We start from the raw sequence: 15,700 nt of genomic DNA, 5'->3' as shown, positions 1-15,700 counted from the left end.
CATAAAGTAGCTACCTTCGACAGCCCCGTTGGCCACTCCTTGCCACGGTCTCTCCAGTTGCCCCTTCCTTTGACTGTTGCCTCCTGCAACCAAGAGAACGATTTCTCATCCATCTCCAGTAGGCTCCACTTCTTTCCGGTTTTTCTTCTCAAGAGCGAGACCACCGAAACCAACCTGCATTATAATTCATTGTATTAAATCTCATAACCATGCCTAACATAAAACTAGAAAACATGAAACACCTAATTAAGTAAGAAATCTAAGCGATCATGACGATGATGTTTTTTAGGCTAAAATTGACTGCGATAGTTCTCGCGAGATGCTTTGTTTTCGATAAAAACTGAATCATGTGAAGTACAAAATAAATAACAATCCGTAGGGAAGTTTAAAGATTTTTAAGTTTTTCATAATTTACATAGATATCGATGCTATTAGCAGTGCATCCTAATTGCTACAACCATATTCATTCATGTTGTCAAATAGTCAAACACAAGAAGCAAAAGAAACTCTGGCCACAACTCACTTACATTTAAGGAGACTAAAACACGAAGCGTGAACGCCGTGGATATCTATGGGACCAGAGTTTCCTGCAATGACTGTACCCCACGACCCATGGACTATCTCTCCCATAGGACCTTCTGCCTGCCGCCTTGAGCATCTCAGTGCTGATGGGTGCCATCAGATTAGCCGGCGCACGAACTGCCGTGTTGTCCGTTCATGTTAGTTGTCGTGCACTTCACCGCAGGTGGGCACGCTGCACTGCCTATAACAAACATCAGACGAAATCTTAATAATGGTAACCTTTTGACTCATTTTCATCACTAATTTTCGTGGCCAAGCTCAAGGTATCCAATTCACTTACTTTTGGACGGAGGGAGTACATAAAAATACAATCATACACTGTATAATCTTCCCGTACATACTTAGATCAAAAAATCAGTTATGCTTATGTTTTAAACTCTTAGCATTTATCTCCGACACAAAATAAGTAGACAACAAATGCCAACAAACATGGGACACTTAACACGTCCATGCAACAGTAGTATTTGGAACTTGTTGGCCAGAGAAATGTTCACAGAGTTGGAGTAGATACATTGCAATACAAGACCACACGAGTGATGTGATGCAAACAAAAATATGATGACCCTTCTCTACATACTGCAGCTCGGCTTGCACACAGGAGAGTCAACATGGAGATAATTGCAAAAAAAAAGACAGCAATAGTGGAAGAAAAGATGAGCAGTCGCACTACTTATTAGAGAGGCAATACTTATGGTGTGAGGTTGTAATGGTGTTTTACATGAGCTTAAGAAGTTTTGCGCTCCTCTGAACCAATGAAAACGATGTGTATTGATGGAAAAGGTTTCTTCAGTTTGAATCAGAAGTATATACCTCAAAGTAAAGGAAGAAGTGCACCAGCAGATGCAAAAAAAAGCAAAGCATGCCAAGAGAACAATTATGGGCACCACACCAGGGTACAATTTGTACAGGCAAGACGTACACATCGATTCATCCTTCCCGTGATAGAAAAAATTGTCAAATAAAGGGCACCACACCAGGCATACTCCAGAATGTTTATGTGAATTTACAAGTTGTAGAAGGCTGAACAAACAAATTGTCAAATAAAGGGAGGAGAAAAGCATAGCAGCGTCGAAAGCTCTAACTGACGATGCTGCTACATAATCTTGAACACAAACACGTGTAGGTGAGCAGTAACATGAGGATGACAATGTACCTTAAATTTGTTCTGGCCGACGAGGAACATAAATAGATGTAGACGAGGCTGATGCCGGTGCTTGCACTCACTGAATCTGATACGAATAACGCTTGGCACCATTTTCCCATCGTTCCCGTTCCATAGGGCATGTGCCAGCGCCGTCGCTGGAGTGCTTCCACCATCTGGTCCTAATACCTCCACAACCGCACCACTTCTAGCCCTTCCCGCCGGAACAGCGTGCTGAGCTAGCCAGCGCACCGCCGCATGATCTTTCTTCATTGCCTGCCGCTGCCAACCCAAACGGCAGCACACCCGTAAGTGCGGATAGAGTTAGCCGCTGGGGGGTGCGTACGGAGGGAGGGATATGCAGAGGAAGCTAAAGGAAAACTCCACACATGAGCTGCTGCGCGAGAGATAGCTGGAATCGAGCAGCTTAGCATCCGGCAAAAGGGGATCGACGGAGAGGTCAACGGGGATGAAGAAGAGGGAGAAGGAATCGTGAGATGCAGCAGTGGTGTTTTCTATTCCTTTTTTTTTTCCTAAGATAAGAGGGGAGATGGAACGGAGGGATACAATGGAAGGCTGACCTAGCCCGTTATAGGCCCATTCTGCTAAGGCATGCATCCATGCCCTGACCTCACCCGGTTTATGATTTCCCCCTAACAAAAACTGATGATTTGTGATTTCACGGGTATGAAATTTCTTTGACCCTTCCAACTCAACTCAAATCTTGAATGTGAGCTATAATTTATGACCTACGTAAAAAAAAACCCACCAATTTGTAAGCTCGGTAGCTTTACAAGTGTTAAAAAATTATTTGGAAAGTAATGTCGTATTGAATATATCCACATAAAAGCGTATTGATAATTCAAGGGAAATTGCAATCTAATTTGATTTATTTGGCATACATTCATGGGAGTCATATGTACATAGAATTTTCAGGAGCATAAAATACACAGACATATATATTGCCTCCTTTTTAAAATCAATTGCAACTTTTTAAAGTGGAAATTTATGAAGTTTGATCAACATTGTTGGAACCAAATTTTCAGCCCACGGGCGCGGCGTGCGCCGCGCCACTGCCTCCTAGTATAGCTTCAATGAACACACTCCAGCGATTTAAACGCAAATAATGCCATGTGATGAATGACAACATGAATAGCCTATACCACCAATTCACTCCGAAACTTTTCTTATCTCAGCTATGTATCGTGCTCGCACCTAACAATCATCGATCTGCCCTACATAAACGAAGTTACAAGAAAAAAACATTCCCCTCCAGGCTTTTCTCACTTTCATCTTATTCAGCCGCCAGGTGGAGAAGACACAGGAGTATGAACAGATGGCATCTCGATTCTCTTGGCCTTTCAAGGATTTAGTGGTTCGTCTTCCCCAGTCATCTCTTGTGCTTCTGCAGTATAGTTAGCAGTTAGGTTAACTGAATTGATATGTCTATCGGAAAGAAGAATGCCGTTTTCATCTCTGCTGGAATAGATCAAAAGAGAACATACTTGTTGATAGTTTGTGTAGGTCAGCAACAACCATTAGCCGTCTCTGCAAGATTGCTGCCATGAAGAGGAAGATGGAGCACATGCCAAACATGACGGTGATAGGGAACGCGTTCACCTGCAAGGTAATGTTCATAAGTAACCGTTGTCAACCAAAACTTCTTGTGCCGTGCTTGCCAAATAATCCTGACAGATCACGATCAATTGATACTGGTAAAAGGAAAATACTGCACTTACATTGTACAGCACCACGCATACAAACAGGTTCAGCGGTATACGGAAGAAATTCATGATCGTGCTTCTTGCCTCCTCAGGAATATATTGAGACCTCATTTTCATGATAGATGGCCAGAAAATGCCGACACATGACTCAAAGGTACAGAAACCAAGCAGTTGTAGTGAGCCTGCAAATGAGATGCCGTTTCCTTTCAGTGAAGCTGGCACTAGGAGCTGTTGGACATTAGAAGAACAATATCAGATAACTTAGAATGGACTTGAATTTAAAAAATGAACAGTAGCGAATCGTGGTCTTACGCTGGTGGCAACAGGGAGGAAAAGGGTGACTGCTGATACTGAAAACACTATCTGCATATAACCTTCGACCTTCATTTTCCGGGCCAATAGGCGTGAAGCAATGGAGCTACCCAACATAGATGAGAGCATGAACGTCGCAAATATAAAGCCATGAGGAATGTCTTCGTCATTTGGGCTCAATGCTGGAGTCCAGAGGAAGACAAAGGTGTACATCGAACCCTCGAACAATGACTGTATGGCTCCCAGCAACGCAATCTTTTCATCTGAAGATTTGTGGATCGTGTTAGAATACCAATTCTAAGTTGCAGTACACAACTGATATTTTGTTGCAGTTGTTAAGCATACCTGAAGCAATTGCCTTGGCAGCACCCTTGAACTGAGCGATCAAGTCCTTGCCTTCAGATGAATCTCCATAGTTTTCGCTCCATGAGGACATAATGATAGCCATGCCTATTGCGAGGAAGCATGCAGCTGCATCAAACGGAGCCACAGGACCAAAGCCCAGGTTGTCAGCAAGCAGGTTTGCAAACAGCCCAGCGATGATGGCAATCAGCCCGTTGCCGAGAAATATAGCCTTGGAAAAGGTGATGGACAGCCACTGCGGATCATAGCCTCTCTGTGAAGGGAAACATCAAGGTGAATATCCACACTGCCAGTGCCAATCAACAAGGCAATAAGATAATGCATAATTTCTAAGTGACAAGGATCAGATACTGTGGTAGATCACGGGCAGCAGGCCACTAAATCGAGTGTCACATGCTGCAGATACTGTGCTGGACCCTTGGATTCTTAGGATGATTGCGTGGGTACACTATTAGTACCGACAGCACATGGCCGAATAAAAGGACGAAATCCCAGTAAGGACATCGTAAAGAGGTTTATTAAACGGGGCCATGCCTGTTAAATGGCCACCCTCCTGCCAATGGCAAGTCGGCAACCACCTGACCTGATCCACCGACAGAGGGACAAGTGATGGAACAGAGACAGAACATGGTGGGTTTAAGCTTGTGCAACCAGCAAGACTTGAGTGGTGTTCAGATCCTGACAAAGGTGCCGTTTTCCTGGGCATTGTATTAAGCATAGACCAGATCTTCAGTTTTATACTAACACATAGCTCAATTTTAATATGTGGCTTGGAGCATTACTAGTCAAACATCCAGCATATTATATAGTAATTTATTCTAACAAGAAAGCTAAGGAAGTACTAGTATGCAGCATCAAGTAGGATAGACACAATCCTAAGATGACCATTCTAGTGCATGATGACTTTTTGGTTGAGGAACATCAGTATAATGGATTAAGCTTTGGATTAAAGTTAAAGGCAGCCCAGCCGAAAAGCGACAGTGGTGGGAGAGTGGACGCTGAAAGAGACAGTAGTGGCGAGCGGGCTAGCAGATCTGGGTTTCCGTCAGTCAGCACAGCAGTAGAGTAGAGTACCTTGTTGTGCTCTGCGACGAGCCACGACTCGAAGGCGGAGAAGAGCAGGGAGGTGGCGACGCCGCCGAGGATGCGGCCGATCATGAGCACCCGGTACTGGGGCGAGTGCTTGGTGATGCAGCTGAGGATGTAGGTGATGCAGTAGGTGACGCAGGCCCGCTTGCGGCCCCTGAACAAATGGTTGTCACGAGTGAGTTCAATTTGGGGATCTGCATTCAGAGAAATTCGCAGGGGTGAAGGCAAAGGAGGGCGTACTGCTTGTCGGCGAGTGAGCCTACGATGGTGCCGAAGAGCATGGAGGAGCCGAAGCCGGCGATGAAGAGGCGGCCGATGTCGCCCTTGTCGAAGCCGTACTGGCTGTAGAGGTAGTAGACGTAGGGGCCCTGCAGCCAGTCCCCGGCTGCACGCACCATGAATTCGTTCAGGAAAAAACAAAGGTAGAGTAAAACGCGATGTCAGTCGGGATTAAACCCTCGGCGGGCGGGCGGCATTGCGGCGCCGCCGGTCCCAGATCTGAACTCGGCGGCGGAGAGGGAAGGGGGGAAATCGAAGGGGTTGAGGAGGGGCCGAGGGCGTACACATCATGAGGGAGTAGACGAGGACGTAGTTGTTCTTGAAGGCGTTGAAGGCGGTGGGCGTGGCGACGCGGTCCTTGCCGCTCTTGCCGAGCTCGAGCCCCGCCACGACGGCGGAGAGCGCGCCGAAGACGACGTAGTAGAAGGCCTCCATGGCCGCCTGAGGAGCCCTGGGATCGGGTCGGGGGTGGAGGGGGATTTGGGCGCCGCGCTTGCGCTGCGTCGTGGTTAGCCACTACGGCCCGAGATTTATACGCGCCTTCCTATCTCGGGGAACGAATTACTCTGCTCTGCTCGGTTCGGCCCGCTCGCACGCACGCCTGGGTGGTGCGGTTCGTGGTTGGGTTGGGGGAGTGGAGTGGAGGCGCGAGTGTGCGTGCGCCGAACCTTTGGCAGAGTCGCACTCTTCTTCAGACCAAATGCCCAACCCAACAATGGTGGTAGGTCCGGTTCCTCCAGGAAACAAAGCAATGGTTCAATCCATTATTTTGATCCTTACGGTACCATGCCATTTGCTATTATTGCCAAGTAACAAAAGATAATCAAACAACATCGATACGTTCCTCGCCGAGGCACCAGGGTTCGCCTTCTCCGAACCACGTGACGGGACGAACAAAACGGAGCGCACGTGATCGTCTGAGCTTCGCGCGCGGCACAGAGATCCTGCCTCCCCACATCCGCATGTCCTTACCGAGAACAGTCGCTCGAGAAGATACTAGTGGCGCGTCAAGGGAACCTTTGCTAGCTCTTTACTTGTGGTGGAAGAAAATATTGACACCTTGACGACATCGGAACAAGGAAACAACAGATAGCGAATGGTGCTAGATGGGGTTGCGAGGTCTAGAGGGCATGATTATTCCCAACCCAACACCATGTTACTAGGGGATCGTATCAGGTGCAAATGCACTGCTTTCTGCAAATCGTAACCACGAACGTTAGATTGTGTTCCAAGGGCTGATATCTCACCGACCGACCCTCGTAGCTTGGATCAACCTCGAGAGTAAAGGCCCACCTAGCCATCTCACAATCTGTCCCAAGATGCCATTCGTGGAGCTAAAGTTGGCATGCCCATTACTCTGGTTGATGTGTAATTGGACACCAAAGCTTTAGCAAGCCCCCTTGCCTGGTCCTGCCAGGTGAGTCCACCGCAACTAAAGTTGGCATGGTTTCTTGAGACGCGAAACAAACATACCCTAAAACTTTAGGAAACGATAAGCTATAGTTGTGGTCGAGCAAGGTTTCAAAATGTCTCTTTCTTCTCGACACTAAAACATCCATGAAAATCGAGGCCGGCCATCCAACAGGCTCCAGCGGAATCCGTTTTCTCAAGCTTTTGCTCCAGCGGATTCCTTTTTTTTTTCTTTTGTATTTTCTCATTCGAGCACCGAGCCATAAGATTGGACTCAAACTTCAACATCTTTAATTTGCATGATTCCAATAAAACTAAAAAAGGGGGAAGACATAATTGCAATAGCATGGTATTTGAATCCTTGGGGGTTGGTTTGCTTGATTTTATCTTCTTCTTTTTTTTTGAAATGGGAGCTTGTTTGATTTTATCATGCAATAAGCAGAATATTTCTTCTCCAAGAGGTCTAAATAGATTCTGAGGTTCCCTGTGGAATGTAGTAAAAACAGCTAGTATTACAAAAGGTTTTTGTATGAACCAATCATGCAGATCAAATGGCATCTTTTCAAGGATTCTAATCCTCCGAATTGCTACAGGGATCATTTGGATCGGACAGGGCCCCTAAGATGTGGATCGATCAGTCGCCTTGGCACTATTTTCTCTTCCTTGGGGAACAGAGACTTGCTAGTTTTTACTGTACTCCGGAACCCATCATCACATGAGTAGGAAAGTGTAAACCCTGCCCTCTGGGCCGCTACTTCCCATCTGCCGCCGTGCGACAGGGGGCACGCACAGGATTAATGGATCACACCCACCTAGCTTGTGCGCCGTACGCGGCCGGCCCGGCCGGGAGCGTCGGTGTGTCTGTCGGTGTAGCTAGCGATCGACGACGGAGCAGGACCACTAAACCGTCGGCGCCGCTCCGATCTACCGTCCCCTCCAGGCTCCAGCTTGCATGGAGACAAGGCTCGAAGCCGAAGCTGCGACGCGAGGCTGGCTGGCAGGTTGCTTGCTGCACTGTGTGATCGCGTGATCGGATCGCGGTTGTCCTCGCAAGTTGGCCACCCTCGGTCCCCAGATGTTCATCTCTGAAGAATCTCAGGTTACCGGCGCCGGTGCTCAAATAGCTAGGACTCTATGAGGGACTGGTCGCTCGTGTGTTTCCCGATGTTGATCTATTTTCCATGCTGGTGTCTGCAACTTGCTAGGTATTCACTGAGCAGTCATAAGGAGCGCCTGCTGCTCTCTTATATTTTTCCGTTCTCTTCGTTGTGGAAGAATTTTGAATGTTGAGGATTGGACGGTCAGAGAGTGAATGGGCTCAAAGATCTACATCCCGTGTCAGTGTCAAGCCCAAATATCCTTCCGCAGGTCAAGGCCCTTGTCGTCCGGCCCCAACTACATTAGGGGCGCGTTTGTGGTAGCTCGCATGATTTTTGGATACGCCCAGTGAAAACAAAAAACTGTTGTTTGGATTCTCCGAGTGGGTCTGCGTTGTGACTAACGCCGTAACGCGGGTCTTAAAGCACTCCCGGCCAGAAGGAACGCCTTAATCGGAATTTTTTCCAGGGGCCACCATGAAAATCGATAAAGCCATGTGCGCGGGAGCTCGGTATGAGATGGAGGGAGAAGTGTTTTCTGTTACCTCCTCCATTAGCTCCCACCCAAGATCCCGTCCCCCCCTTTAGACACCGGCAGCGAAGATGCAGATCTACCACTCTGGCAGATTCCTTGTACTCTCGCACCGTACCCTCGTCGTCCTTTGGAGGAAGAACTTGTCTTTTTGGTCTCGCCCGATCTCCTTCCTCTTCGACTCTGGCTCCTCTCCATCGTCTACCATGGCGAAGGTATACCACACTATTTTACTCTAATGTCTGGTCTGGTGGTACATCCATTTACCTAGAACTCCGTAGGGTTGATTTGGTTGTTCCTAATCGTAGATCGATTTGATTAGTATGACCACATCCAGCTTCTACATCACGGCACAATACTCATCGTTGTCATTCAGGCATGGATCCTGCTACTGCACAAGAGAGCAGTCATGTGTGCTGCCTTTCCTCATCTCACCTACAATCCAATGTTACCATGAGATCATGAGGGGATGGTAAATCTGAACTACATCGACATCTCCAACGATGTAGAGGCTAGCCAAATGATTCGGATGAGATTAGCCCCTTTCTATGCACTTGGTAAAACGATAGGAAGATTGCTTCAAGATAGCTTCCACACCTCTGTGCAAGAACAAGTTGCCATGTTTCTTCATGTTGTGGGTCACAGTCAAAGGTTTAGAGTGATCCATAGGCAATCAGTGGAAACTATGTATTGCTACTTCGAGCAGGTGTTGTTTCACTTGGAAAGCTAAGAGGTGAAATGATCAAGCCACAATTCAAGAACACGCCTCCCAAGAACAAGAACAACTACGGATGGTGGCCATATTTCAGGGTGAGTACTAATTATGTTCATTCGTTTCATCATACAAATGCCATGGTCAGTAACATGACTAACTCTTCGTTGCTTTCACGGGATTGTATTGGGGCTATAGATGGTACTCATGCGACAACAAGGGTACCCAAAGAAAATTCTTTAGTGTTGATGCATGTAAAATGCATACATGAACTTTTAATTTATTGATACATATTCCCATATATTTGCATCATATTACTAGTTATTATCAATGTTCTTAATGATTTCCGAGATTTTCCTAAACAACCCCCTCTCCTCTAGTTCTAACTATGTCTGGTAGAAAAACCTTCTGTTAGTAATTTGGAATTTCCAGAAGCTATGGGAATCGAAAAAGGGCAAGGTCGGAGAGCATGCCTCGAAATTTTCAACAAACAAAATGAGCTAAAGTGGGCCACCAGGACGTCAACATGCTGAGAAAGAGATGGGGTGGCGCGGGCCCCAACCTAGGTCATGCCAACTGGCCTCTTTTCCACCTTGTTGCTCGGATGTAGTCAATTCCATTGCCATCCTCTTCATCTTGACCTAAAACCTTCTATAAAAAGGGTCCCCAGCACGATATCAGAACATACAAAGGTGGAGATAAAAACAAGAAATAGAGAGGTAGAATGCTGCCGCCGGAAGGAGTTGGAGGGGTGAACCTCTACCGGAATCGCCTCCGGTGGACTCCACCCCTCCTCCGGCGTGTTCATCATCAACATCGGCAACAACATTCTCCATGTCCCTAATGTAATCTCTTGGAAAACAAGATGTGTGATATAATCTATTGTTTTCTCATGATCTATTGTATCTCTATGTCTATGTTTGAGTAGTGACTTATTTATAGAAATTATGGAATTATTTGGTATTGGTTGCATACAAGTATACGGTATCTTCTATGATGAACTTATGTAATGATATATGAGTGCACACATATGTTGGGGGATGCATAAGTATTTCACCGTTACATGATGATAGCAGGAGGGATAGCCGAAGATTGATAGAAATCGTGTCCCAAGTCCAATATATGCATGCAATATTAATTCATGATTAATTAACGGGGGTATAATTATGGTGACCTTGAAACTTACATCGGTGGTTGGACTTTATGTCTTAATAACTCTCGCTTTCTCGGAAACGGATGTGGGATCAATCACTGGAGGTGTAATTGCACACATGTATATGACTACACCTATCTATAGCTCCTCTCTAGAAGAAACAAATAAAAGAATATCCATGTGTTTCACTAATTGTGGCAACCAAACAAATAAAGTAGCAATTTTCATAAACACTTTCTTCCTTGAGTTACTTCCTTTTACTTTACTTGTTTTTACCTTTATAGTCTTTACTTTACTTGCAATTGTTTATTCCTTTATTTACTTTCATCACTTTATAGTTTTCTAGTTAGTAGTAAAAACAACCTTACATACTCTAGCACATTACGTTGCATGAAGGGCCCCATAAATTGTTATAGGGTCTTATAGAATACATAATTTACCTTCAGCTCTTCATGGGTTCGACACTCAAATAATTATCGAATTATACTACGGTGATTCCCTGCACTTGAGGATTATCAAGCGTTCAGAGGGAGGAAGCACTATACCAGTCATAATGTGGTAGTAGCGATATATTTCTATCTAAGTTAACATATGTGCTAGATGGTTGCGAAGGTTATGCTCACGATACAAGAATCCTAGCTGTCAGCTTGTCCGGGCCTGATGGGTTAAAAATCTATGAAGGTAAGTTCTACCTAGGGGATGCTAATTTTACATGCTGGCCTGAGATTCTACACCTTGGCCTCGGATTCTACACCTCTTTAGAAAACAAGGTACCATCTCATCGAGTCTAGTGCAAGGAACATGCCCCATAATGCTAAATAGTTGTTCCTTAGAGTCACGAGAGGGCTTTTTCTGCTTTGAAGATTAGGTTTAAGGTCCTTGACCAAAAATCGTTCCAAACTTACGAGGCACAAGTCAAGCTGGTACTTGCTTGTTGTATTATTCACAACTAGATCTTAGTTTGGTGCAAAGATGACATATCTGCCATTAGAGCATCAGCATCATAGTTCAAATTTTATTGGCCACCGCCAAGCAAGTTATGTGATCACCTCTGCTCATGTAGCGCCAGTTCCTGAGTTGATGTCAAAAGCAGCATCTACATTAATTGTGATCATTCCTTCGGAAGGTTTCATCCATCTTGTTCCCTTGGGCACATCAATCTTCTTCCTTGACCTTTTATAATTATCGGTTAAGGTTGCTATCGACATTGCTGCTCTGAACAATATATGCACTCTTTCCCCATGCGAGACCTGACGCCGCTCCCACCACAAGTACCAGCTGGCTGTGTGAGAACTAACTCCTTAAACCCTACATTATCAAAGTGTGCTATTTCTCCTCGTCTCCGAATTATTTACTCCAACACACTTGCTCTAATCGGTCGATATTGAGGACCCCCACGTCATCAATCATGCTACCCATACCTAAGCATATCGATACAATGCGGGGTCTATCACACGTAAAGAAAATGTGCTCAATATCTTCACATCTAGATCGGCAAGTCGGATAGCCCCTGTGTACCATGTCTATTCGCTATGCCATTTGCCGGGATCATACCATGTAGAGCTTTCGAGCCAAAAATCTTAATATTTTGCTAGGCACATCCTAGTTCTCAATGCTTCTTCCAGACAGGACTCGCGGTAGGCCGTTAAATCAAGTTCATATTTCTTCCTTTCCTCCTAAACGTAATATTCCATTGAGCATGGTAAGCTGACCTCACTGTAAAGACTCATGCCAAGCAAAAAAAAAATCATCCCCACAATGGCATTGACATAAAATGGACATATGGATACCATAAGCAGCATGCAGATCCTAAGAGCATCTCCAGTCGTGTCCCTCAAAAAGCGTCCAGCACGATGATTTGAGACGCTTTTGGAGACCGCGTTGGATAAAAAGATACCAAAAATCTGTTAAAAAAAGAGTATGTTTCCAGCCACGTCCCTCGAACAGCGTCCGGATGCATACATTTCAATAGAGTGGACCAGCCTATGTGGAAAATTTAGGTAAGAGAAAATAGAATGGCATGTGGAAACTAGGGGCTGCATGTATGCATCAGGCACTTATTTTGTGTCCGGCGTCCGCGACGCGTGACGCCTCCCCTGTGTATAAAGTCTCTGCTGGGAATGTCGGACACAAAATGTGACGCTTTTAGCTTTTGAGGACGCGACTGGAGAGCTTTTTCTTGTCCGCGGCTGCTCAAACGTCGTTAGGGGGACGTGACTGGATATGCTCTAAAAGTGTGCAAATTGCGGGCGCATGGGATGCCCAATTTTTGGTACCCATAATTCGTTGAGTTCCTCCGCCACTCGCCGGGGTATTGGGCTATCACAGTGTCCTATTTTTTTCTTTTAATCGGAAACATGCCATTCCTATATGAAAGATGTAATACATAAAACTAACAAATAAGCATGCAAGACCCTATTAACAATCATGCAAGATTTGACCATTGAATGTTGATCTGATGGCCACGATTTAAAAGAGAGCTTGCATGTGAGAAGAGATAGAGATGACAAAAAGAAAAGTTCCCGTGTTTTATAGGGTATGTTTGGATGGCAGCCAGGTACAGCCCACCAATTTTTTGGCGTTGACTGTGGTGTGGGCGTCCAGCCAAAATTTTGGATCTTCGCCAATTATTTGGTCATCCAGTTCAGTTTTCCGCCAACATCTTGGCTAGCCATCGGCGGGGAAAACCTGTGCCAAAAAATTGGCCAGCTCCGATTTGGCAGGGCAGGGATGGGCACAATCCAAACAGGCCCATATTGTCTATATGTAACAACCAAAGTTCATTGAAGTATAAAATATTGAAAGTTGGTAAGTATGTCCAACATCTATATATTTCCTTACAAAAGAGAGACTAACAAGTCAATTTAAATAGCTAGCGGGTGACACGGGTTGGAATTATAGCCCGAAGTTTTAAAGAGTTCATTCTGCTCCGGTAAGATCTCTATAATTTCGTTTTCACACCTTAGGATGTTTCTATAAATGTTTATAATAGTTCAAAATGTTACTATGTGTTATTATTATTAAGCAACAAAATTAGTGTTGCCCGAACCAAAAAATTCAAAGGAGACATAGTCTTGACCTCTCAATCGATTGATGCATTAGACCTTATTATGTTATTATCATAAAATATATATCTTACAAAACATTACATCAAAATTCACACCGAATAGATTACATCATGTGTTGGTGGAGCAATACAATACAACTACATACTTGATTTTTATTCTGCCTTGTACCAACAGTTGGCTCATCGGTGGAAACGTGTACTACAAGTGTTCCACTACAAGGAAATGACGCGCGGTGACACCACTGGTGTACAAGTAGCGGTAGCTAGCACTGCACATAGGCAATGGCGTAGGGAGTTGATTTAGGCGACGAGTCCAGTTCGAGGGGTTGGCACGCGGAGGGAAGGGCGCAGGAGGAGGGTGGCCTTCCGGCGCGCAGTGACGCCGAACCCCTCCGTCATGTCGAACTCAGCAGGATCGGAGATGCCGGGCGCTTCCCAGTCGAAGTGGAGCAGCAGGCTGGCGAGCGGAAGCTCCACGTTGGCGAGGCCGAACGCCATCCCGGGGCACATTCTCCGGCCGGCTCCGAAGGGCAGGAACTCGAAGTCGGTGCCCCTGAAGTCGGCGCCGTCGCCGGCCTCGAAGCGCTCCGGCCGGAACTCCTCGGTGGCGTCGGGCCAGCTCTGCTCGTCGCGGCCCAGCGCCCAGCCGTTGACGATGACCTGCGTGCCCTCGGGCACGTCGAAGCCGAGCACCTTGCACGGCTGCCGGCACTGGCGCGGGAGCAGCAGCGGCAGGGGCGGGTGGAGACGGAGCGTCTCCCGGACGACGAGCTGCAGGTACGGGAGGTCGGCGCCGAGCCTGTCCTCGACGACCTTGCCGCCGGCCTCGAATGCCCGGCGCACCTCCGCCGTGGCCCTCTTCATCACCGTTGGGTTCTTGATCATCTCGGCCATGGCCCATTCCAGCGTCGTGGCCGACGTCTCGCTTCCGGCGCTGAAGAGATCCTGCACGTACGTACATAGTGCGCGTCAAAACAATCATTGTTCAGAGTCTTTTTTTTTTTCAAATGTAAGAAAGGGATTAGTTGTCGATATGTACAAAGATGACGGCTTCGACTCCGAGCATGTCGACTCCACCATCCTTGTGCACTTTGAGCAACACGTCAACTAGATCCTCGGCTTCATCGCCGCCGCCCTTGAGATGCTCCTGGACAATGTCCCTGATGATCTGGAATACCACGGCGTGGTTCTTCTTGGCACGGCGCAGGTCGCCGCTGAGCAGCCTGGCGATCCACGACGACGGCCACAGGTCCACGGGGTTAAGTCCCGACGTGAGGCTGACGAGAGAGTCGAGCTCCCGCAGGAACACGTCGCGCTGCTTGCAGCGGTCGCCCATGACGGCGCGGAAGGTGGTGTCGGAGACGATGGCCGACAGGCGCGTGCGCATGTCCATGGGGGTGCCGGCGGCGGCGGCGCGCTCGACGTGGTGCAGCATGGTGGCGACCTCCTCCTCGCGGATGGCGCGGAAGGAGCGGACGCGGCGCATGGTGAGGAGCTCGGTGACGGCGACCTTGCGTAGCTGGCGCCAGTACTCGCCGTACGGCGAGAAGATGATGTCGCGGCCGTCGCAGGTGACCACGCGCATGGTGACCGTCAGCGAACGCGACGCGAACGCCGGGTCCTGGGTCTTGAGCACCTCGCGCGCCGCGGCCGGAGACGATATCACCAGCGTGGGCACCTCGCCGAGCCGGAGCAGCATGACCGGCCCGTGGCGCCGCGCCAGGTCGCGCAGGGCGCAGTGAGGGAGCTTCCCGGCCAGGTGGTGCAGGCTGCCGATGATAGGCAGCGTCCATGGACCCGGCGGGAGACGCAAGCCGTGGTTCGCCGTAGACTTCCACCAGCTGCGCGTTGCAAGCAGAGCCAGCCACACCCACACCCACACCAGAGCCCAGCCGAGGTAGACCTCCATTTGTGTTGTCCGTACAATGATTTCAGAAGTTTCTATTTGCCCCATATATATAGCCATCCTCCATTTGCATCTGACTTTGCGTACGTCCTTCCTCCGTGAGCAGCTTGTTAAGTTTACGCGGGATGATAATAAATAGAATTTGTTAGTTTGCACTTTGCACCAAAAGACTTGGTATATTTCTCTATCTCCCCACAAGTACACGTGTCAATCTCTAGACTGGCCGGGTCTATTTTGATGAGAAATAGACCTTGTCAAACTTTATCTAAATTTAGATGTATCAAATTACTTTTAATTTTTAGATATATCTAAATTTACACAAAATTACTACAT

The 15,700-nt window shown here is 47.1% G+C and overlaps 2 protein-coding genes across 2 annotated transcripts; both read right to left on the bottom strand.

The window, feature by feature from the left end:
• Positions 1-2,818: 2,818 nt before the first annotated feature.
• LOC124694194 (molybdate-anion transporter-like) lies at positions 2,819-5,925 on the bottom strand. Its single transcript, XM_047227211.1, has 8 exons — positions 5,775-5,925; positions 5,452-5,596; positions 5,197-5,365; positions 4,105-4,375; positions 3,760-4,022; positions 3,463-3,675; positions 3,229-3,343; positions 2,819-3,128 (listed from the first exon to the last, which is right to left on the bottom strand). The coding sequence occupies exons 1-8, from the start codon at positions 5,923-5,925 to the stop codon at positions 3,085-3,087; spliced, it is 1,371 nt and encodes a 456-aa protein (XP_047083167.1). The 3' UTR covers positions 2,819-3,084.
• Positions 5,926-13,761: 7,836 nt separating this feature from the next.
• Positions 13,762-15,370, bottom strand: LOC124704759 (zealexin A1 synthase-like). Its single transcript, XM_047237015.1, has 2 exons — positions 14,501-15,370; positions 13,762-14,406 (listed from the first exon to the last, which is right to left on the bottom strand). The coding sequence occupies exons 1-2, from the start codon at positions 15,368-15,370 to the stop codon at positions 13,762-13,764; spliced, it is 1,515 nt and encodes a 504-aa protein (XP_047092971.1).
• Between the last annotated feature and the right edge of the window lie 330 nt (positions 15,371-15,700).

This window comes from Lolium rigidum, chromosome 3 (genome assembly GCF_022539505.1).
Source record: "Lolium rigidum isolate FL_2022 chromosome 3, APGP_CSIRO_Lrig_0.1, whole genome shotgun sequence".
Classification (NCBI taxonomy): Eukaryota; Viridiplantae; Streptophyta; class Magnoliopsida; order Poales; family Poaceae; genus Lolium; species Lolium rigidum.
The sequence above is the reverse complement of the archived record's forward strand: the minus strand, read 5'-3'. Positions and strand labels throughout refer to the sequence as shown.